General features: G+C 34.8%; 1 protein-coding gene across 1 annotated transcript in view; it reads right to left on the bottom strand.

Annotated features, from left to right (window-relative positions):
* Nucleotides 1–25028, bottom strand: part of LOC108729102 (nucleolysin TIAR) — a 442199-nt gene that overhangs the window by 73978 nt on the left and 343193 nt on the right. Inside the window, 1 exon segment of the mRNA XM_018458044.1 lies at nt 19179–19266. Coding sequence (XP_018313546.1) covers nt 19179–19266 — 88 coding nt within the window.

The raw sequence follows: 25028 nt of genomic DNA on the forward strand, positions 1-25028 counted from the left end.
TGAGATTTAAGAAAGTACCAAATTATAGAAGTTAAAGCACGATTACATTTCTCGATCTCCTTTAAAATATTTAAATTCCTTGTAGAAACTTGAATTAAAAGATACGTAATAGGAAAAATATCGACATAGTGATATCTTGACACTTGTTATTAGGAACTTTGCAAATCAAAATATTACTAATTCATATGTAAGATATCAACGGATTTTTACATACGGAAGCATTAATTCATGGTCCTTTTAATACACTTAATACGACTTTGACTCTTTTGACAAGCAAGCTTTCTGTATCTTCCGAGCCTCGTTCCAGAATCATGATAAAAGGAAACGTTCGGCCGTTAAACGCGAAAAGCAGCGACGCTTCGACAGAGCCTTGGGACGCGTTTGTACGTCGCTATACACGTGATCTACGTACCTGTGTACGTATAATACGACGAACGTTTACAACCCGAAATTCCGACGAAGACCTCGCCGAAATTTCGGTGTGCGAGGCTGCACGTTGAGCATCCACATCCACATCCATATTCATGCAGACCGTGGCGGGTGGCCGGGTATGCAAATAACAATATAGGTTGAAACGCGCGTACAGCGTGCGGGTGTGTGTGGAATAAGGCCGTTGTGTGAATGCGGAGGATGGCGATGGTTCGCGTGAGTATAAGAGGGTTCGGGATCGCGTCAGATGACGGGATTTTTCAAAATGTGAAAACTAATATTGCAAACCTGCGGCCTCTTGCGGGGATGGGTCATCTCGACTATGACTGGTAACGCCTCACCCTCATTTCAACGGCGCCTTGATATATCCTTCTTCTCTCTCGTGTTATTTCAGAACTGCCTTTCTTTCTTTACTTCATCCTATCCTATCCTCTAGGTTGCCGGCCTAGTCTTTCGGTCACCCTCTTCCCTTTTATGTATGTCGTTTGTGTGTATGTATATGGAATGTCATATATAGCGAAGGAGTATACCGTGTAACTCACTGACAGTTACGGGTATCTATATAGCGATTCACGGTACACCGCCTCTCATCGGCCTGTCTGCGTCGTGGAAAGGGAGCTTTCTTTATTAAAGCTCGCCGGAGTGACCAAAATATGAGTTTAATCTACTACGGGCCGCTTGCTCGTCGTAACCCTCGTCTAGCGGTTTTCGTTATCATGGAAAATAAGATACAAATATAAATTTCGTTAGATTTGCGTCTTTTGTTATGAATGGTGCGTAACTTCTGCTATACGCAAATACGAATACAATTTCGCATAACACTAAAATATGTAACCCGTACAACTTATTAGGTAATAAAAATTAGGTTTACATATAACGCAGACATTAACAATTAATCAATTCTATATATATATACATATACAGTATACACTTACATTATTAATTAAATGTATATCTCGAAATTTTTAACAGCCAGAGGTTGATTCCTGTAGCCTTTTGTATGAACTTTTTTTATTGTTTGTCGTATCAATTAAAGGAGTCCATAAATTATTAGTTTTAATTTAATTTCATTATTACTCACAGTTAATAAAAAATATAAGATTTTGTCATTTGTTTTGCCTTTTCTGTGGCTGAACTAGTGTACACTTTTGGAACTTAAAATGAGATAGATATTATGTTTGATATTTGGCGAAAGAGAGAAAGAGAGTTCTATGCACTACAACTCTCTGCACGTCTAGTGCAAAAATAAAAAACAGAGGGTCGATTGTGTATCTCGAAATAAGGTAAAAATTGCAAAAGTGAGCAAATTCGCTAGAATAGTTATAATTTAATTGGTCAATATTTAATGAATTTACTCAATTTTGTAATTTTCTCCTCATTTCAAGATACACAATCAACTCTCAAATCACTTGAGTGCAAGCGAGTAGTTATATAAGGTCTGTTCGCGTTACATGAAATCCCCAAATATTTTTGCACTTAAAGTAAGATAGATATACATATATTTGGCCTTGAAAAGAGAGACAGCGAAGGTGCCGAATACAAAAAATGCAAGCAACGCGAACAGACCCATCTACTACTGAATGCACTCACTTTCTCCTTGAAGCTAAAAATTTTTGTGCAAACATGAAGTACATAAAAGCAAATATTTCAATATTCAGCACATTTTCAGCAATGTAAAATGTAAACTAAATTATTTAAATGTCATTCTAGATAAAGATGACACTTTTTTTCATCTAAAATACAAATAAAGATAATTAATATTTTTATTATCCAGATAAAGATAAGATGACATCAAAATTTCATCTTAATGATTATCTAGATAATTTTATCTAGATAAGATCTAACACTGTACATATATATTGATATATTTGATAGTACATACCTAGATGTTCATTATATTTTATTTAGTGTTTAAATACCGTGTAATTCAATTCAATATTTTAACAATCTAATAATAAGATAATATACACGACGTCTGCACTTTAGTATAAGCCAAATCAATACTAGAATCATTTGAATTATTTATATGTTAAAGTCGATAACCATTAAATTAAAAATAGCAAGAAAGTTGCAGATACAATTTCTCGCGTTATCTTCTTCGGAAATATGACCATGAAAACTCTCATATTCTGCTATACTTGTGATAATAAACCTCGATGGAACTCAAGGGATTTAGAGGAATATTATGGTTAAACAATCCGGAGAGAATGAATGATTCTCTGGAGAGCAACGGTTTTTAGCTATTATCGTGATATTCTAAAAATTGATTTATATATATAAGTACAAAGTAATTTCCAATCTATTTAACAACCATTGGTTGCGAAAATGTGATAAACTAATTAATATTCGGTGGATTTATAATTTTGTTTAATCATCAACAATAATATGTAATAAGATATATTAGATTTGCGTAAATTATTAATAAATTAAATAAAATCTATAATAATCATTTTATTTTATATATATAAAATATAATTATAAAATATATTGAAATTTTGCGGCTAAAAATCTAATTTACAAATTATCACAATCTTATTTGTTTTTTGCAATTTATCAAGGTTATTATATATCTCTATAAAAGATACTTAATATTACTCTTTGAATAAAATCGTAATTCTTTTAGTTTAAAAAAATATAATACATACAAAATAATCTCTTTTAGATTAATGAGTACTGAAATTTTCGGTCTATGTTTCATATAATGTGATAGCAAAGCGGTCAGCAAAGATTCATAAATAAAGTATGATACATCCAACATTTCACTGCAAAGAAGATGAAATGGGTAACGTTGTACTTCGAAATTGTACAGTTTCCAAGAGAGATCTAGATGAGGTACTTCACAGATCTTAATGTGAGTAGTGTGATTTTAAAAAGAATAAAGACGGAAAAAGTTCAGCATCAGGACACACATTATTATATTTTGTATATTTCAAAAGCGGACATTTCGGTGTATAATAAAATCTTGATTGCAATATTGCATCGATAATAAATTTGATTGCTTGATATATATGCTATCTATACAAACTAATTGTACCTTTATACATTTTTCCGATGCTTGGAAAATCTTAAAGTCAATATATATATATATATATATACTATCTGCGAAATAAAATCATCTATATATATATATATATATGTAAAAATATATATATATTTCATCACATTGTACGTATATTTATTTGTCTCTCTTTTTTTTCTCAATCTCTTCTCAAAATATTTTAATAGAATCTATAACTAGTTGAGAGAATTATAAAAAAAACTAAAGTAACATTGCTAAAGATTGTCACATTTCTTAGAGATTCAATAATTCGTTTGTCCTTTTCTGATTGTTATAATTCTGTATTGTTATAATTCATTATTTAATATGTGATTTTGACATAACATAAAATTTACTTTTTTCATAACATGATTATTCATAACGCTGTAATCGAGCAAATAATAAAATATCACTTTTCATACTAAATTCTTTATATTAATTACAAAGCAAAACTACCTTCCTCCATTAACATGTACTTATAATATTATCTTATCATTGAAAACTTCTAATATTCATATTCCGTGACGTAGTGTAATTAATGTTACAAGTACGTGCAATTGTAACAAAGTATTGTTCTACTTTTGTTGTCGCTGCTTTGAATGAAAAGGCCAAAAGCTCAGGACAAGATGCGATATAAAGTTCGTGCTTAAAAATAAGTTTGTATAGAAAATAGGACAAAATGATAGCCTAAAACGAGAGTTTTATAGCCGTACATTCCAATAACGTTACTTGTTACAACATCAAGTTGGAAACTTTTCTTTTTATAAGTTTGTAAATTTCCATTTTAATGATTAAATTTTAATGATTAACGATTATATGATTAATGTTTCAACTTCTACGTATAACTGATTAATTTATTAGTTACAGGTGAAAAAAATATCGTAATTTTCTATAAAATATAGGAGTATAAGCAGGTCATTCAGTATGTCTCACTTTCACCTTTACATTTACGACTATTTCTATATGTAGCGAGAGACGCAAATAATCACAGTCGCCTGCCTGTCTTACTTCATCTATCTTTTTCTTTTCTTTTGTTTTCCCAGCTCTCGACCTCCTTATTTCGGTCGCTTTTTCAGAGATCCGAGTTGCAACTATTTCGCGTTCAAGGCTCTCTCCACGCTGATAGTTAGTACGAAGAGCGTTTTTCGAATATTTCAGAGAGCATTTAAATATTCGTACCAACCCTAGCAGTTTTCCTGATGCTTGGACGTTTCAGCCCCTCGAGCTATCAGTTGGTCGACCAACGAGCCGATGCGAATCGAGGTTGTAATTCAAAGAGTTCCCTTTCCCTCTCTTGCCTCTTTCACCCATCCACCATCAACTGCCTTTCGCTTTTCTCCTTTCCATGTCCTTCGATCGTCGCAACTGCTTTCTCTATCCCTTTACTTGCTATCCGATCTGCTGTATAGTTGCGTCGGCTACAGTTATGTGTACCGCGAAATGTGCATCATTGGCAAAGCGGGGAAAGGCACTTTCATAGAAAGACCGCCGTTTCTGGTGCTGCATCGTTTTACGTTTGGTGTTGCGTCCGATGGTGAATACCCGACTCACCATCGGTACCTTTATCTGTTCCTCCGCATCGTACGCTCGTAGACTTCTCTTCGGAAGTGCCTTTGTTCGAACGAGTTGGTCGAGTATTGCGATGGTCATGGCGAAAGCCGGTTGTGGTTGCCGTTTCATCCATAGAAAAGAATTGCAGGTTTAATGTCGTGACATACTATAGCATGCTAAATTCCTATATGACGAATATGATATAGCTCGATCAGCTTTGTTCAGACATTAAACTTTTCATAGCGTTGTGTAATAACTTTAGAGATATTTCGCGAATGCAAACATTTAGCGAAATTCTTTTTTTATATTCAAAGCCACCAGAAGGGTTTGCGGTTTATCGCCGTGTATCCATTGCTAATGTCAATGTTTCGTGAACCTTGCTGTTTATTTCATCAGCACTGATTGTTATTATTTATATTATTACAAACGATGAACATCAATAAATGAAATTATTTCATAATTATTTCAAGTTAAGTTTTTATTATAAGCATATTTATTTTAAGTTTATAACGTATTATTAACGTGTAATGTTATGTTTTAAAAAATTATTGAGATTATAGTTGACTTTATTTGCATGTTGTAATTAATCTTTTCGTACAACATGTTTTGTATTTATTAAGACCGCTGTCATGTTCTGACAAATTAATATCGCTTAGTCTCACCGCGCTTGTTGAGAGATAAATAATGATCTCTCATGTGGGAGACTCATCGGCCGTCCAATGTTGCCGAAATATTTTATTTTCTTACGTTATTAAGTATATTCATTCTTTCTATCATTTTTCGTATGTCATGTAGAGTTCTATAGTCAATCATGTATAGAGAAGAAATTATTCACATCCTGACAAAGAGTTTTACTTTAGAAATATATAACGGTAAATAAAATCTAAACAAATTGAGCGATATCGTCGTTGGAGAAGACTGATTAAATTCTAATTGTGATGTAACATATATTATGTATATATGTATCATTACTTTTGATAGCTGTACGTAGCAAGAATCGTTAGCTGTTCAATTAAACCTTTGATATTAATAGAATGCTTGTAGGTTGAAAGTTTCTATAAATGATATCCTTGAATGATCTTTATTACTTTTCGCTGAAATAGTTGAAGAAAATGTTCCGCGTGCAATATCGCTTTGTGTATTACCATCGCCTCGTTTCATGGATACAAACTGTCCGTGAAATTCATCCAGTAAGTCTATCAAGTCAAACGCAAATTGAAATTCAATGCTTCGCATTGTCCGTTAACACGGAAGTACAGCAAGTAAAAAGTTCATCGCGCATCGCTAACTCTTAAAGTTGCCCGAACTCGGTCGAATTCGTAGAGGACTGAAAAGAAGAACTGCCCATTGGAGAATCCGGGGATAGGAAGAGAGAAAAGATGAGAGAGAACGTATACATATCGTTGTGCCGTCGAGCTGAATATTTTACTTGGACAAGTGCTTGGGCCCAGCGTCGGCATATACCTACTTCCAAGGGTAGTTCTTTCTCTGCGACGTCTCTCTCGAGGCGTACAGCAGGTTGATGTAGCAGACAGCTCTGGATACCAACTCTAGCCCTTCCTGTCTTTTCCGAGCTGCGCGTATTATTCTTTTTTGGGCGCGCGTGTGTACATGTATATAATATACTTCTTGTTTATTGCACATGTCTTTGCCTACTAATAAGTACTGTACGAAAAAAATCCTATTTAAGTAATCATGAAATAAATTTTAAGAATTATAATTGTAACTTATATTGTATTGTTTTACTCTACTATAATTCTATCTTCAGAAACGTAGAGTAAGAATATTTGTGTAAGAGCAATTATACATATGTATCATTTAAAAATTATCGAAAAATTATCTGTAATATATTTTCCAAATTTTTGAATTGATGACACATTTATCAATATGAAATTTGCTGGACACAATTTGTACACTAAAGAAAAAGGATGGAGCCGTTGGAAAGCCTGAAGAAGATAATAGCAGGCAAGTAAAAAACGGCCAAAGTGCCTGAGAAGCCTACCGCAGGAAAAGCATATATTATGAACGTATACTTTTATGACCTAATGAGCAAAGTGCTCTTCTATAGTGCTATTTAGGCATAGTGGCCAATTCTTTTGTGTTGAAGGTTTTTATTTATTATAATCGTGTTCATAAACTTTTCTTATTCTGACGTAATGGCTCCAAATAAATCTATGAGGAGACAAGCAGAATATTGAACAAAAAATTCATAATTTTATATTTAACATTTGTATAATGTTTAATAATATTATATACGCTTATCAGCGAATATTGATTTTAATTTAATCGAGCACTAGATTTTTTGGAGCATTAAATTTTTGTCTATACAGTCAAGACCTACATTTATTTAGGGCCTTTATTTCTTATTTGTTGTATATTCACATTACAGCTTAAAAGATATTTTGTATTCTGTATTTATTTTCTGTTTCCTTATCGTTTACTGATTTTTTTTCTTATTTGCTTCATCCATATTTGCATGATAAAATGACCATACATAAAACGAAAAAGTTTAATTATCTAATTTTAATTAAAAAATATAATTAAATTATATATATATGTATAACTGTGATTTCAAATTCATGTTTATTAGTTAAAATCATAACTATTCATAATACATATTTACTATATAAAAAGATTAGAGAATACAGTTCTTTTATACTGATATCTGTATAATTTCAAGTATATTAAATATTTACATTTAGAAACAATCTTTAAATTTTGTTGTTATAAAAAAGATGATATATTTTAGAAGACATGTAATAATTTATATCATGTGTGCCTTCTGTTTTATATTTCAGAAGGCACACATAATATAAATTATACTTCTTTTTTAAAACAAAATTTGAAGAGAGTTTCAAAATGTAAGCATAAATTTGCTCAATTTTGAACGTCAAGTAACTTGAGCGATAAGTGAGTCATAGGTGGAAGATAATGAAACTGAGAGCTTCAGGACAAGACTTGCGCGTGACATTGATTTCGGCAGGTTCGATTCCTGGCAAACGAGATATTGAGCTTCAAAGCGAGATTCGTACGTGGGCTGTATTTGGATGTACTTCGTCTATCTTCTCTCTATCTGTGCAAGGGGATAGCGAGGGCAAGAGATCCTTAGTAGAGTTTACAAAGAGAATGCACGATGCAGCCTCTTACTAGATCTCTGTCTCTACTCTTCCTTTTCCCCGTCACCGTTTCGCTTCTCTCACACGCCACCTTCCACGCCCTTCTTCCGTCGCTCGATATTTCAGACTCTAAGCATAATTCTAACCCTGGTGGACTATACGCGCACCGGGGGAATTCTTCCGTGGCGACGTAGAGTAGCAGCCTCATTGAAATTTCATACCCGTTGACCTACCTACCAAACCCTCCACCTCGGATATGCTTGGCTGGTTCACCCGAACATCCGACATCCCGAATACTTCCTACCGCGGGAGTCAGCCATTACACGTCTCTGGCATCATCCCTCTTTCGCTTACAGCATCTCCGTGTTGGGTTCTTCGGAAAACTGTTTATGGAAAGAATGGTCCGTCCCCGCCGACATTTACTCGAAGGACGTACGCAACGGTCTGACGCCGTGCAATGCTTACGCGAAGTATCTCGAAAGTTGCGAACGAAGTCGGGAAAGTGAAGGAAAGTTCACCGTGCCGAAAGAAGTTAGTAAAGTACGGAGCTACTGTACTTACCTTCGCCGTCTACGGAACGTTAAAGACGTTAAAGATCGCGATGGTGTTTTAAATTCATCAAGCGTAACGCGCGAAAAAATTGATTACATATTTATTAATTTCTTTTTTTGCGTGAGGTAGTTTACAAAAAAAAGATAATCGTGTGCGGTCATTATATCTGGATAAGAATATATAAACGCGATTTTTTTTTATATCTATTCGATGCGTTACACGAATCAGGGTGCAATTGACACTTCCTTAGACAGTAAGTAAAATGATGATCGCCAAGGGTCACTAGATTTCTGAAGTCGTGCACGGTAGGCAAGACAATTTCGAATGCTACGGCACGTAGATACGTTAAAGGCGGTCATAACTATGTCACAGCTTCGTTGGACTGAATTCTCTTTGACTATTTGCCGAGGGGCGAAGCGTCGGTTGAGACGTAAGAGGAGGTTGGGAAAGATGGCTGGAGCGAGGCTAAGTTTACGGGGTCAGTTTGTCGAAGGGCGGCCATAGGGGATAGAGGCAGAGAGCACCGAAGCGGTCGCCTTCTAGAGCGAGAGAGTTAGGAAATAAAGAGGAACGGAGCATCCGCCCGTCGGTGCAGCCCAGTGGGAGGCGAGAAGGGAGGTAAGATTTAAACTCTGACAACGTCTCAAGTCCGAGTGCACCGCTCGTTCACCGGATTCGGTCGCTAGCGACCGGCTACTATTACTACTATAACCATGGTACTGGGATCCGGGATGGAATCCCCGGACGCCAGATCCCGAGGCGGAGGACTCCAGTCTCCGGATTTTAAGTGCCTACCGCCGAACCAGCGAGGCGCATTATTCGCCGACTTCCCTGAATCATTTCACGGGATATCGCTCTCCACGACCCTTTCTACGACGTAGTCCTGTCGCTCGTGCTATCGTTGTGCATCAGAAGGGCAGCCGTACGGGTAATACGGAAGAAAAGACCATATGTATTTGTTAGAGCACGAAATATACGTGCAAGATTTATCGCGGATAAAATGAGATTGACGTGAAAGTTTTTTCGTGTGGGATGATGAGATAGAAATGACATTGTGTCGAAGGATATATAGGGAATTTCTTACTTATCTACATATTTCTATATTTATGTATATAGAGAGTTATCATTTTCTTTTTTACTTATTATTGGAAATTCAATAGATAGGAATATAATCCTCATTTATAGTTGATAATATATATTACAGGAAATTTGTAATATAGAAATAAGTATATGTATGTTAAGACAAAAAAAAGAAACAATGCAATGTTATAATACCATTAAAAGTCACAACTTAGCAAGCTCTGTTAAATCCATTCGGCTAGAAAATTTCACGCTTATCATCAGCGGATTATCGGTGAACCATGAATTATAGAACGGTCTTAATCTATATGTTCATTCTCTAGTCTTCGCATAGAATTCCGAACTGTAGACTCGCTCCGTAAACCGTAGCAGGAAGTCACAAACCACTCAGAGGAGTAACGGTGGTTCCAGGAGGAAAGACTGAGAGGTCAGAGAGAAGAGGCGGGTTTCTGCTCCAGGAAGGGAGTGATAATCTTGAGGAGTAATAAATCAAGTGACCGCACATTCGCAATACTCGTGAGTATATGGATCTGCGTGGATCTGCGCAGGCAAGAATCGCGCTGGCGTAAACGCGGGCGATGGAGTGTGAACCGTTAAACCCTTTGTCGGATGGCAAGGTGCGCGCGAATTGCATCTAGTGTTATTAGCACGAAGGTCGTGACAGTGATAAAATTGCGAAACGGATATCGTCGTCGACACCGTCGTCTGCCACCGGAAAAGATTTTTGAAGATCGTAACATTTTCAGGAATTTCCACTGAAGCGTAAGCGCTATGCGGGTTCGGAATTCCTCTGACATACCTACTCGGCGTAATTCCTGGCATTCGCTTATGTCAGAGCCGTGCTACTTTTAGGATTGAATAAAATGTATCGACGAGTAAATAGGAGTTTACCCGGTATGAGAAATGTTCGGTTGCTTTCAGATAGCCAATAAGAGGGTAAGTAAGTACGTAGCCAGCGAGAGGCTCGTAAGTAATAATTCTCTTCCACTCTCGAAATTCGATATCCGGTGGGGTAAGCTATTTCGTTGGGTCGTTGCTTTGATCCCCTTCGTCTTTCTTACGAACTGAGTACAAGAGCCGGTATGTGCATCGGAAAATGAAATGGATGAGAGCATCTGGTAATATACATTAAAAGAAAGAGATAGGGGGAAAGAGAGATTGCGCAATTCAGTGACGTTCGAATTATATTAATCACAGTAACGATGTTTGCACCTACACGGAAAAAAAGAACTGACATTTTATATGCCGTTTCTGAAAACTTTTTCATTTTTGTCGCATAAAATTTGCACATTTCTAAATGTGACGCGCTTCCGTACTATTCTCACGAAGTTTTAAAAAGCTTTTGGCTGACAAGCACGAATGTCGACCACGTGCGCGTTGATAATCCTGAAAAAAATTACGGTAGAGTTAGAAGTTACTTTGCGCTAATGCAAGGAAGTCTAAGCGCCACGCTGTCGCTGCGGTGGAATACGCGTGCAAACAAGAGCGCGATGGAAGGAGAAAAAAATAACGCCGGACGGGACAGTGAAAGCTGAATTATTATGTCCCGACATTACAATTGAACCAGCCGTATCCCTTACCTGTCCCGTCCCCTTTCGCCTTCTCCCGACCGCCGTCTACGAGAAAGTTGTCTGTACTTTTACGGATAAAGATCTCGAGCAAAAGTTACGGTCGTTTGCAAACTAATCGAGCCGTCTCTTTCCCATACAGGGTGTCGAAACTTTCGGAGGCTGTCAACTTTTCCAACCACCCTCTTGCCACTACCTCTCCTATTCTACCACCTCCCGCTCTAACACTTCTTTTTACGCTTACCCTCGACCGACGGCGACGATCTGCAAAGTAAAGCAATCATGCTTTTTTATCTTTTCGTCGCTATCTCACATGTTTCTTCTTTATAGCTTCGGGTCGGAGAATAAATAGCACCGACGAATTCTTAAGGAAACCTGCCGCGAAATATTTCGATCATTATCGGCATGTTAACTCTTACATGCGAAGCTTTCACCGTAATTTATAAGCGAAGTTACCACGATGAATAACTTCAGTCGCTATGCTGAAATACGTAGTTTTTTGTTATTTACGATATCTTTCCTAAGGAAGATTAAAGTAGCTGAGTCACGCGTCACTCTAAATGTTACGAAGAGTAAAAAACAAGTGTTATCACACGCGCATATGATATAATCGATATCATTTATTTTCGCAAAGGTTACCTCCACGTCAGTTGCTTTTATTAGCTCACGTATGATTGGAAGTGCACTTAATATAATACATGTAACAGAAAGTAAAAGAAAAATATTAATTTACTTCTATACGTTTTTAAAAAGGTATATCACGTTACTTTTAACAAGATATAATCATTTCACTTGTTCGTAATATTCATGAAATTCTTTGTTTGGAAGATTCGTACTCTACTCACAGGAGAAAATATGATCGCTAATCTAAAATCTCGATTTCAAAATCATTATCGTGTATACTGCAAATGGATCAAATTTAATCTTGCTCGACAATCACATACTAAGTCTATTATATTATGGCGCATTTTCATGAAATACAAATTGCGCATGTAGCATTTTAACAGATCGTTCAGCAAGGCCAAAACAACAAAACAACACCGTGTGAACTCTCGACATTTAAACTCTTCAGTTGTATATGCATGTTGGGAAGCCCGCCCAGCGAAATATTAATTCGGACGCACGTTGTATACATGGTAGATCACGCGTGAAGAGTACGATAAGCGCTAAACGCATGCCTCGCTGAAACACAGAATATACGTAGGATCAATAGAAAATCGGTGCGGTTGATGTAGTACGTTAAAGGTTTGTACGATTTGCGTACCTCCAGAAACGATCGACAGCCGGCGAAACGGAATACGTCTTAAAGTGGAGAAAGACCGATAAGTCAGACATTCACAGTTAAATGAACACTGCCTGTCGACGCTGTCCGTCAATGCAAATCAAATTGCGAGTTTCATCTACGATAAATACTTGACACTATATATGTATAATGGGCTTCGGTTCCATAGAGCGTTAACGAACAAGGTACACTGTGATGCTGATCGGAATCGATCGATCGGTCAGTCGAGACTCGCTCGTCGCGAGATTGATAACGAGGGTCGTTAAAATTCTGTTCGCTGCGCCGTGAGAAACGGCGCGGCCGAATATCAATGTGTTCGCGCGTGCATGCACGACACTCATGCATCCTACATAGGCGTTGCATACGCGTGCATCTTCACACGTGTAGGATGGCATATATGCATTTGCACGGTGCATGTGGTCGCCAACTGCACGCACACGTGGCCGGCCGCAGTAACGTCCGTGTGAACGCTTGGCGCAGGTTTCAGCATGGAAACGACTCCCTGGGGTACGGCTATATTAAAATTCCTAAAACTTTTTAATCTTTCCGCCGTAGTTAAATATTAATAACGAAATCTCGAATACGGCAATGTGCACAGCGTTGCTCAGGGACATGCCGGGTACTACTCGTTATACTTTTGCCAAGCAGACTGCGCCGACAGTCTCGACAGGCTCGCAAGCTCCTTTCGTACTCTCCAGTTCTAGATCTATGGATTAAAACTGGATGGCGGCGGTGGTGGACGTGCGAAATGGTAGGATGAAGGAAGTGGCAGAGAAGTGGTACGAAAGCGTAAGGGAGAGACCGGTTATAACGACGCCTTCGTGTATCATAAGTTATAGGATATGCGCCCTGGCCTCTGGAAATGTGTTAGTCACGTTTGCATGCGCGGGTGTGCGGACACGTTTAATGGCAGCACGCCTGTACCGGCGCGGCGTGAATGTGTATATTAGAGGGTAGATATATCGGCAAAGGGCAACTGAGGAGACGACCGTGCAGCTTACTTAACCACCATTTAAACCTGAAAGCGAGCTTTGGTTCTCCGCTGAGATCAAGCTGTGACACTAACGGCCTAACGCTGTACTGAAATGCCCAAAACGCGCGATCATAAATGGTGATCTTGAGAGCAACATGCATGAATTGCTTCTTTGCTGAGTAACCAATACGTTGTATTATACGTTTTACGCGTTACATATATTGTTACGCGTTTATTTGCATTATATTGCTATTGCGTTGTATTGTGTTTCTACATAATACGTTCCCTTTGTTATTAATTTTTTTTCACAATTAGAATAACGAAAAAAACCCGTAGTTATTAGTGTTGTATCGTAACATTTTCTAATTTGATATATTCATTGAAAATCCTCTGGAAGAGTAGTAGAATTTGATATTAATTTTATCTTGCGATATCTTTTGCATGTATATGTATAAAATCTTCCTCTTTTATTTTTTGTAACTTCTTATAATACTTCATACTTATCCATTTAATAATAAAAATTGACATATTAATCACAATAAATATATAATCGTACAATGATTTCTACATAAAATGTATAACATGTTAAAATATCATTCAGTTTGTATCACTCGAAGCTATTTTGTCTTTGATGCTGGTGGTTACTTCGAATCTGCAAGAGCAATCAAAGTGCAAGTACAATGTGCTCGTATGCAAATGTGGACATAGGTTGAAGCAAGTTGTCGCACTCACGTGAATGGACTATTCCAGAAATCCCTTTCCTATTGTAGTCATTGTAGTCGCGCATTGTAGTAACTATCCCTAAGTTTCGATAGATACTCTTATATATGTATAGAGAACAATGATTATTCTTTATCGCATTATAATGTAATTAATATAATGGAAGCATCAAACGATTAAATGAATAAAGGAGTTGAAGTTATTATCATTAAGTACATTTTAATATGTCTTTCAAAGTATTCCCGATTTACTCTGCACTATCAGTAATTGTGACATTGATTAAAGGCTCAATTTATGTTTCGATGCTGCATCGTTTGCGAATTATGACCGATAATTAATTTACATGGTTAAAATTTTAAGTTGCATTGTTAAAATTTCTAATTGATAGCAGGCGAATCAGCAATTTGTAATTAAATTCCATTGTTAAATATAATTATGCTTTGTATATTTAATACAAAAACATTTTAAATAGGTATATTTAAACTTTAAACAGTCTTGGAAAGTATCCTAATTTGAGTTTTTCAGTTTAAGCTATTCAGTTTAAGCTATTTCACGAACCTTATTTTCTTCTTTAACAATATATTTTTTACTGTTTTAGCACATTTTAATTTTAGAAATTTATCAACAAATATATAATTTATTTTGCGATAGTAATGTATGTAATAATGGTAATTGAATTAAAATTAATTATTTATAAAAATCTTTACGAGAGTTGCTAAATGATTTAAATTATGCTATGTAAAAAATACCAAATATATTTTTTAAAAACACAGTGTAGGAGAAACTGGTACCTAGAAACATGTTGTATCTTGGGACACATTAATTATTTTTTAACAGTAACGAGATTTTTAATATTACCAGCTCAGTTATACTTCAGTTATCATTTGTTTTTAATCTAAATAATTACGTGTTCTGTACAGTCGTTTAGCTTTTACCGACGAAAGTTTGTTTCTTCTTTGTAAGTATTTTTTGTGTATATTTTTTTCTCTAATTCTTTTGCAAATTTTTATGAGAAATTTAAATTTATTATAAGATTCTCTATGTAATTTTTTTTAGATATTATTTAGCATGTTTGAAAAGTTGCATTTTTATTTCTATTTCAGTAGTCTTATATTTTAAGCAAAATTGTTGTACTTAGAGACGTGTGTACATAAGAACTCGTTTAACATCTTTAGGATGATATACTGGGTACAATATTTTTTACTTTTTTACCTTCTCTACGTTTAATTACTTTGTTGTATTTTATAAGGCATTGGTTTTATGTTGCAATATTAAACGATTAAACTTTTTCATTTATTTATTACAAACATTTGTTTAAAATTATTTTTATTATTAATTATAACTAATAGTTTAATTATGGTCGATTCAAATAGAATTAAAGTTGTTCTTTTCTATAAATTTGTGTTTTATTTTATATATCTTATAACACATTGTCCCTTATAGGCACAATTATTTTTTTGTATCTATAAGGAATGATTTATCAAAAGAAATTGTTATTATGAAACAGAGATTAAAATATTATTCCAAAATGCTATAAATGTTTATTTAAGTTATATACAGGGTGTTCCATGGGAATGTGTTGAAACTAATCAGCTGTCATTTTCGAAGGTATTCAGTTATTGAAAAAACAAAAATTGCGCTGAAAAGAGAAAAGTCTGCAATTTTTAATGAGTATAAATAAAATTTAACAAAATGTTTGTGTATCAATTAATAATCAAATAAAGTACACTTTTTATGTAAAAACTCATGCTATAATTATAAGAAATAGGTATAGTATTTTCGGGAAAGATACAAGTAATATTCTCACACGTTGCTAGTTTATGCAACAACATAAAGAAAACGATCACATATTTCCTGATGACATTTCGCGATGATGGGTCACTTGCATATGTATAAAATATATATCATGTATATATATTATGTAAATATCTCTCTATATATATATATAAAACTAAAATTTATGGTGCAATATTCATAAAGGTTTGCCCGAAAAGCAGAAGCGCTAAACCGCGTTTCACGCTTGGCAAGCGATATACGCCGGCATGGTATGGCGTTATTCATATTTGAAGGAAATACGCTGACCGGCATGTATAAGAATCGTGAAATTGCTTAGCATGGAATATCGATATAAATTTGTGATAACTCGCTGTTCTAAGCTGCATTTATTATTGAAAGAAGTCAAAAGCTGTATCAAAAATTAATTTAAACAAATTTATTTTCGTTATTCCTAATATAACTGACATATATATATATATATATATACACAACAGTTTCTTCTAGTATAATATCAAGCTCGATCAAATGTATCTCACTAAGGATATAATTAATCACGATTGTTTATCGCGTAGGAACGAAGCATACCAGGCCTTTCCAAGGAGCATTGGTAGAGGAGAGAAAAAGGAAGGGGCTGAGGGAAAAACAAAATAAAAGAGGAAAACCGCTGGCAATTTTTCACTAGCTTTTTAAAGCGCGGCTTAGGTACTCGTGGAGCGAGTTTGAATCGATTTTTCCAGAGGGGAGAGAGGGCCCATTTTTCTACCGTCTTCTTGTGCCAAACGGCGCAAACTGTACCTACCTCCAGCTGTTTCGCTGCTGAACATGGTTGTCGCTCGAAGGCCGAGTTTAGATTGGAATCTGAAATTTCGATACCTCGCACGGCGATTCTCCTTTTTTTTCCTATCAAGCAATACTCGTGAAGTTTCGTGAACGCAGAAGTGGTGCATCTGCATGAGCCAAGAATAAATCAGGATGCGAAATCCGAATGGAGATTTCTTGCCGCAAGAGAAACGGATACGAAGATCTATGCTTTAGAAGAAGCGATTCTATCTTTACGATTTTTACGGATTGAGATTTTTAATTCGCGAGAGAGAGATGATAAAGTACGAAATGATAAGTTATTATTAACATAAATATTTTTCCAGAACAATATTAGTGCAAAACAAATGTTTAGACAGTAATAACATGAAATAGCTGTAGCTACATTTATTTCGTCCACTTTTACGATGTATCGTTGCGCGAAATCGCGATACTGTCTCTGACTTTCGTCACGTAAAATCACAGGGCGTAACATACTGGTTTGCAGATACAATCGATGTAGAGCGCGGACTTACTGACACTTCGCATGCTCGCAAAATGCAAGCTCAATATGTTCCTTTTGTTTTGCTCACGTAATTTCCTTGCGAAATCGAAGTTCTGCTGCTGATTATGCCTATTCTTAGACTATCACGAATCCTTGGTGTAGGTATATGATAATTTACCTTTACAAGTGAAGGTAATTTTCATTATAATTAAATATCTGAGAGTACGTTAAAATTATACTTAGAAGTGTTTTTAGTTGTATCTATTTAATATAATAAAAGTAATTATTGAAAAATTTTAACAATAATTAAGAATTATAAAGAACTCATATTTCATAAATTCAAGAATAGAATGTAATGGAAAAAGTATTATAATTTCCATTATTCTATTCTTAAATTTGTGAAAAATTTTTAATACCTATATCGAAAATACAAAATCATAGCATTCCTGTTTAATTATTATTTCGAATTGTGTTGACACTGCTATAATAAAAAGAAAATCTTAAGAAGGGAAGGAAACGTCTGAGTTTTTATCTATTAATTATCAGTCAGTTGTGCTGAACTTACAGAGGATTTATGTTCTTTAAATGCTGTCTATAGAAATGTGTCAAATTAGCTCCTTCGCTGGTTTCTGCTGCATAAATGCACGCGGCTTAGCGTTACTGGTTTACCAATACAATCGATCAAGACTGCGGAGATTGACGCAACTTCACCTCCAGCTCGCAGCTCAAGCCCGACTTCGAAGGGTATCGGTGCTTGCGATATTATCGTCATGCATCTATCGACCGGCAAGTTTAACGGAGCGCAAGGTCGCAGGACTCGTGGTAGCTGCCGCGCGATCGCAGAGATATGCGTTATTATTGTTCGCGTCGGTGCATCGTGAAACGTCGGACGATGATGGAAAACTCGTAAAACAGCTCAGTTAGGACGAGAGGGCGAGGTCGTTAAAAGTGTAATAAACTTGAGCAAGCCGGTTGATAAAACGAAATATTCCGGATTTCCTTCTATTGCAACTTCTAAGGATTTGATTATGTCTATTTATTGTCGGCACTGACGTTTTCCAGAGTGGTGGCTTTTCTTCAGTAAAGCCGTGGGTTAGTATTGCATTTTTATAAATTGCATTTCCGGAAGCGTTAAGATTGTGAATGATATTTGTGACTTCGCAACAGTACTCGTGAGTCTTCAATATAAATATTATATTACTACTTAATTACTAGTTGATTGTGTAATATAAATATGTAATACTTTTTACATTTATATATAGATATCAGTAGGATAAAGAGAGATGTTTCAATGTATGAGGCATTTAAACAAATTAAATATTCTGTATAGCATTGAAGGTTTATACTGTTTATAGTATTTTTTAACTGATATTTTTATATCAGGTATATAAAAAAGAAGATAAAATATTCAAAGATTATTAAATATTCCTTTGTTAAAATATTTAACGACGTTAAAATGTATTGTTTTCTTCTTTTTACTGCAAGTGCAAATACTACTTCTTAAGTATTTTTTTAATACATGTATTAATGTGTTTTATAAAAATTTTATTAATTAATTATATATTTTCATTAACTAAACTTGCGAACAAAAAGAGTAATACGTAGATTTATATATTTATACTTGTAACATAAACTTATTGATTTTTATAAATCCAATACTAGATTATTTTGCATTTTTGAGAAGTCGTTAGTGATACCATGTTATCATTTTATGATGACGTTATATTATCGCTCATATAACTCTAGTAAAACGGTAAGTCGACTTTAATGAGCAAGATTAAGAGGACTTACGAGATCTCTCCGAAGGCTGAGAAAGCTTCCCTTAAGGTATGTGTCTCGATTTCCGGGCTCAGGTCTCCAACAAATATGTGATAATGTTCTGAAATAAAAAAGAAGATGATTAGACATATTTTAAAACCAGAATAATATAATACATTTTTGTTGCTGAGAAAATTACAATTGAAGAGAATAATGATTATATTCAAACATTATTAATTTCCGCAACGAGTACATGAACTTTAATGGATGCAAAACTAGATATGAAATATTCATTTCGTTATACTTGGTCCAAAATACATATCTCTGTGATTAAACTCCGCAATCAATAATCCAAAAATGTAGATAAAAATTCAGTAACTTGATAGAGAAATAATTAATGTATTTCTGTGACGTTCATTTAAAAATTATTGTATTTATTTCTACACAAAAGCAAAACGTAGAATCATTTAGAAAATCACGACACGATTTTAATAAAATTGATTTATTAAATTTAGCAAATTTAATGTAATGTAATTTTTATATTATGTATTTAACAATATTATTTTTTAAACATAAGATATCACTTTGCTATATTTATAATCGCAATACACTGAATAAATAACAAGTTTAGCTGTTTTGAGAATATCTCTTTATTAAATTGTTAATGAGCTCTTTCCTTCGTTAAAAGCGTGATGATTCTGTCTGAAATATCTGACATAATATAAGGAAAATGAAACATCGCAGAAAATTACTCTTAGCGCGAGAATGCTATTCAGGCAATCGAAGGTCTTTCATAATACATAAGATGCAACCTCTAAGATAGGCACTTAAAATAACTCGTCGAAGAATAGAAGTAAAGACAGATTCGTAATTAAATCATTTTCTGCATAAATACAGATGGTTAACGGTATATGATAAATAATTACTAATTGCAGCTGTTTTTGAACAAATGATACAAATCCTGGAATGTGAAATAGGGGATAAACTATTAATAAATAATTATTAGTCACAATCATTTTGTACGATTAACTATATATATTGCTATTCGAAAAACAGAATCCGCAAATTTGTGAAAATATAACGATTAATTATAAATTATTATATGGTTTTTATGTGTAAAACTGATAATAGCATGAAACAATACCGTTTCTCATTAAAGAAGGAAAATGAGAAATTGTAATAATATAGCTGTGTGTGTGATTACAGAATAACGTTATATTAAATAATATTATGCAAACATTTATTATTTTAGAAGTATTGTATTAAATTTGCAAACCAGTATATCGTATAATAATATGATATACGCTAATGTTATTCCATAAGATGGATCGGATCCTATGCGTTTGTATTAACCGCGTTTGCGTTCTTCACTGATCGAGACAGAATTGATATTGAGATTGCTTTGGGAGTTGTAGTAATTTTAATATGTAAAATGATAATATTATTGAATAGCAATAAATAATATTTGAGTTATCTAATGAAAGGCAATAATAAACTTATCAATTTATTACAATGCTAACTGGTTTTATATTCTTTAAATACGAATTTCTCATTCTTGCGAAAACTGCTTTGTTTATTCCATGTCTACTTAATATTCCCAGTCTAGGTAATTGCTACTTTGTTGCATATATTTCAATTATTTTAAATACTAACTTAACGGAGATTACTAGCGCTTCATTCAACCACCTTATCGAATTAAGCGCTAGTAATCTCCGTTAATCACACACGCTGTTTTTTTCACCCGCGAAAATCTATGCGATTCTATGGTTAGAACCGGTCGGATGAGTGCAACGAAACCGTGTGCGAAGTAAGCTTTACGGGGGATAAATTATCGATTCGCATACGGTCGTGCGGTCGAGTGCACGTCGCGGCGTTGCGGTACAGCCTCGCATCGGCTCGATAAAATATGCTCCTCTTCTCTGGTCTCTCGTTTCACCTTTCTCCTATCCACATCCTCTCTCCGACTCGATACGGTTTCATTCACGCTGATATGTAGGAATAGATCAAGACGAGTAGTCGAAAATCGAGTTATCGCCGGAAGGTCTCTACCAGGGGCATCAGTTACTCTGAACGGGATATGCCACCGTTGGAAAGTATAGAAGGATAAGATAGAAGTGGATTGTCGGAGACGGAGGGTGGTCTGATTACAATCGGTTTGAACGCCTATCCTTGCCGGTTGGAGGTTCCGGTGGGCACACACAGTGGTCCATTCTCGTGAATTAGTCCGATCCTCATCATCTTCCTTTTCGTCCAACTCAATCGACATCGTCGCATCGTGCCAGGATCTTGGTAGATTAGGATATCAACAGGAAATTGATGAAAGTTTATTTTGTTCATAGATGCCCCCGAGATTTTTACATAATTATCAACAATCACATTTCTTTTGATATCTTTTTAAAATTTAAGATCTAACGATGGAAAAAATCGAGAGTCGTCGATTCTCAAAACGAATTTATCTTTAATTTAATGCATATATAAAAATGTTATGTTTGCTTTTCACAATCCAAATAATATATCCAATATATCAATAGATGTTGCATGTTACGGCATAAATCATCTTACGTGTCGCATTTGCCTTTTGAAGATATAGTATAGTATATATGTATATGCAAAATTCTGATCTGTATGTGTTGATAAATATTTATAAATTCGTGATTAAATCCTTTTTACGCACTAATAATTTTAATGAATAATTCGATACTTGAGCGTTTTTTCTGTGATTATAAGAAAGGTTTCTTCGCCATTAATAAATATTGTTAAGGCAGAATTTCATGAAACGTCTTGCTTGACACAGTTCTTTTCATCCACGCTGCAGGTTTCTTAGTTGATTAAATTATCCATGCATTTTTCTTGTCTGCTGAATTTTTCAGCGAGCATCGCATTCATACAGCTCAAAAGGATTAAAAAGACTGAAATCTTTCCCGTGAATCAAGAAAGATCAAATATCACGTAATTTCACCAAAAGGGATCTTACACGAAAGCGGTTTTAGAATCGGTTTGCTTTCAACGAAATTTCGTAAAATCCTTCGAATTTGATATTATCTAGTAGTAAATAGTTGGCAAGATCCGATTTCGTAGGGAGAAGGTTTGTTGAAATATGGCCCGGGTGAATGCAGAAAAGGCGCAGCATGAAAAAGATGCCAGCATTAAAGGATCTCTGATGATGACGTCACGCGTCATGGTTCACCCACCGTCTGGTGGTTAAAACGTGGCCCACGGTTTTCAATAAAGTGGGACTAATGGAGCGCCATTTATTATTACAGCTCTCTCCATCTCTCCCTCGTTCCCTTTCACATGCCTACCAGTCGACAGAATGATGCTTTCATTTGAAATGAACGTTACTTCCATCATCGATGCTAGCGACAACGGTAATTTCGGTAGTGAATATAAAACATCATTCATTAGTGAATATCAAACATCGTTACAATTGTGACGTATTATCACATTTAAATGTCGATGCATTATGAAATAAGGTTACTAAAATCACGATAGAAGCAGCGCCTGCGTGCTATGCGTGTACGTATGCATGTTGCATGTTTACGACGTGTGTATGAAGTTGCATACGGGAAAATATGCTGAGCTAATAATAAGGGAAGGCCGTTTAATTTTGCATGCAGTGTCGCTTGAGTTTCTATATGAAATAAATTTCTTATTTAATACATGTATATAATTGGGAGAACAATCTATCGTATATTTTGAACGCGTTGTATGTCTTTTTGAACATTTACTTATTTGACATTTATTATATTTTTAAAGGTAATTTTGATATAGGTATATCGTGTGATACATATTTATATAATTTAAACATTTTATGTTAAAAAGACGATTAATATCATATAAAACGTATCACATCAAACTTGATAAAATCGTAGACAAATATCTTGGTATTGATTGAAAAATTGAAAAATTAATATAATGAATTGTACAATATGAGTTTATCCAATTAAAATTTAAGTCAAATTGTTTTTTAATCAGATAGCTAGTAAGTTTAAATTATTTTTATTGCGTTCTATAATTAAAATCTTGAAATGTATGTGTAAGACATATACAGGGTGTTACCGAAAAAGGGTGTTAACGAAAACAGACTTTAAGGGCATATAGAACAACAAAAAATAAGTCAAAACGTCCTAATAAACATGGGTCCGAAAATGAACGATTGCCAAGATATCTCTTGGTCTTTGTTTAAACAATATCCTTCAAATCGACTTAATAATAATGTAATGCTGAAAAACGCATTTACTGTTTATTTTTAAAAATTATTCTTATTTATTTTTATTATTCTTAAAGTACCTACATATTTGAAGAGTCCACCTTCCATATTCAAACAAGTTCTTTTTTGAGCGGGCATTTTTGAAAGAGTGAGGGCATCTTTTTTGAAAAGATGTAGAGATTGTTTGGATATAGAAAGGTGAACACTTCGAACATGTACTTTAAGAATAATGAAAATAAATAAGAATAATTTAAAAATAAACATTAAATACGTTTTTTTCTGCGTTACTATTAAGTCGATTTGAAGGAAATGTATTGTTTAAATAAAGATCAAGAGATATCTTAGCAACCGTTTGTTTTAGACCTATGTTTATTAGGACTTTTTGGCTTATTTTTTGTTATTCTTAAAGTCTGTGACTCTTTTTCGCTAACACCCTGTGTATAAGATCTTATCTAAATTAATTTTAATTATAGTAACAAAATTATGAACTATTACTCCCTACATATTCGTGTATATATCAATATCTTTTCCAAATATTAGCTACGTAATCTATAATTAAAAAAAATAAATAAAAAATTTTATTTCAAAGTAACACGTAGCATCGATTGTTATTTATAATGACATTTACAATGTGGCGCATGAAATGTTATCCATTCAATTTATAAATGTAACACATTTATTTTTAACAAAATTGGTACAGAACTGGTATAGTATTGATTACTAATGCCTGAAAATGCCTAAATCGTATTTCATAAGCCATCCTGTATAATTACAAATCCATATGAAAAAAAGATAAAATAATTTTCCATAAAATGTCATTCTGTATGTAGTACTAGATTTAAATTTATTCACGAAATTGTAGCATGTCTTTTGCGTGACAATTTCACGCGGATCGGGGACGTGAATAGATCCCTCGATAGTTTCGGAGGTAAAAGATGGAGAGAAAATAGGAAAGAAACGAATACGAGCGGGGGATCGGAGCACGGTAGTGAGATCCATTGAAGCGGGACAATGCGGGGGTGGACATACAAAAGTCCAGGCTACGCCATAGATCAGGAATCGAGCGTGGATGGCCCGTAGATCAAGGGTTTCCTTAATTTCGCGGGACAACGGTGAAATGTTGATTTACTGTACCTCGAAACGGGCCGTACGACTTGCACGCACTTCCGTGCATGAGAGAAAATATGCCCTGCGGCCGAGGATGGCGCCTGTGCCGCCAATGAAAACCTCTATTAATTCTCCATGCGGCGAAAACCTAGCGAAGTGAACACAATCGAATTTCGGTTTGGATGACCGCTCCTAGAACTGGCGGTATTTTCGGTGCACGTGCTGCTCGTAAGATTTGAACTCGGTTTAGTACTAGAAAATATGAGTCAGCTAATATGCGCCAGCTGATGCGAACGCCGTTCGTACATTATCCTGTGCTTGGTTACATTTAATTGTTTTTATTGGTGAATAAAATAAGGATATCATCTTGTGTTTCTTGATACATGCCACTTTCAAATTACATTTCCGCAGCCTGACAATGTTCAACGTAGACTCGTGCACTCAAGGTGAATAACGTTGTCATTCGCTAATAGTCGCAGAATACTAGATGTGTAATACGGCTTAATAACGTTTCAGGGTAGGCCGGTGAGATGGTATCGGAGTGTAACTCTACTAGTCTATTTACA

The sequence above is a fragment of the Mycetomoellerius zeteki genome, unplaced genomic scaffold (genome assembly GCF_001594055.1).
Source record: "Mycetomoellerius zeteki isolate Tzet28-1 unplaced genomic scaffold, Tzet1.0 scaffold70, whole genome shotgun sequence".
NCBI classification, from domain to species: Eukaryota; Metazoa; Arthropoda; class Insecta; order Hymenoptera; family Formicidae; genus Mycetomoellerius; species Mycetomoellerius zeteki.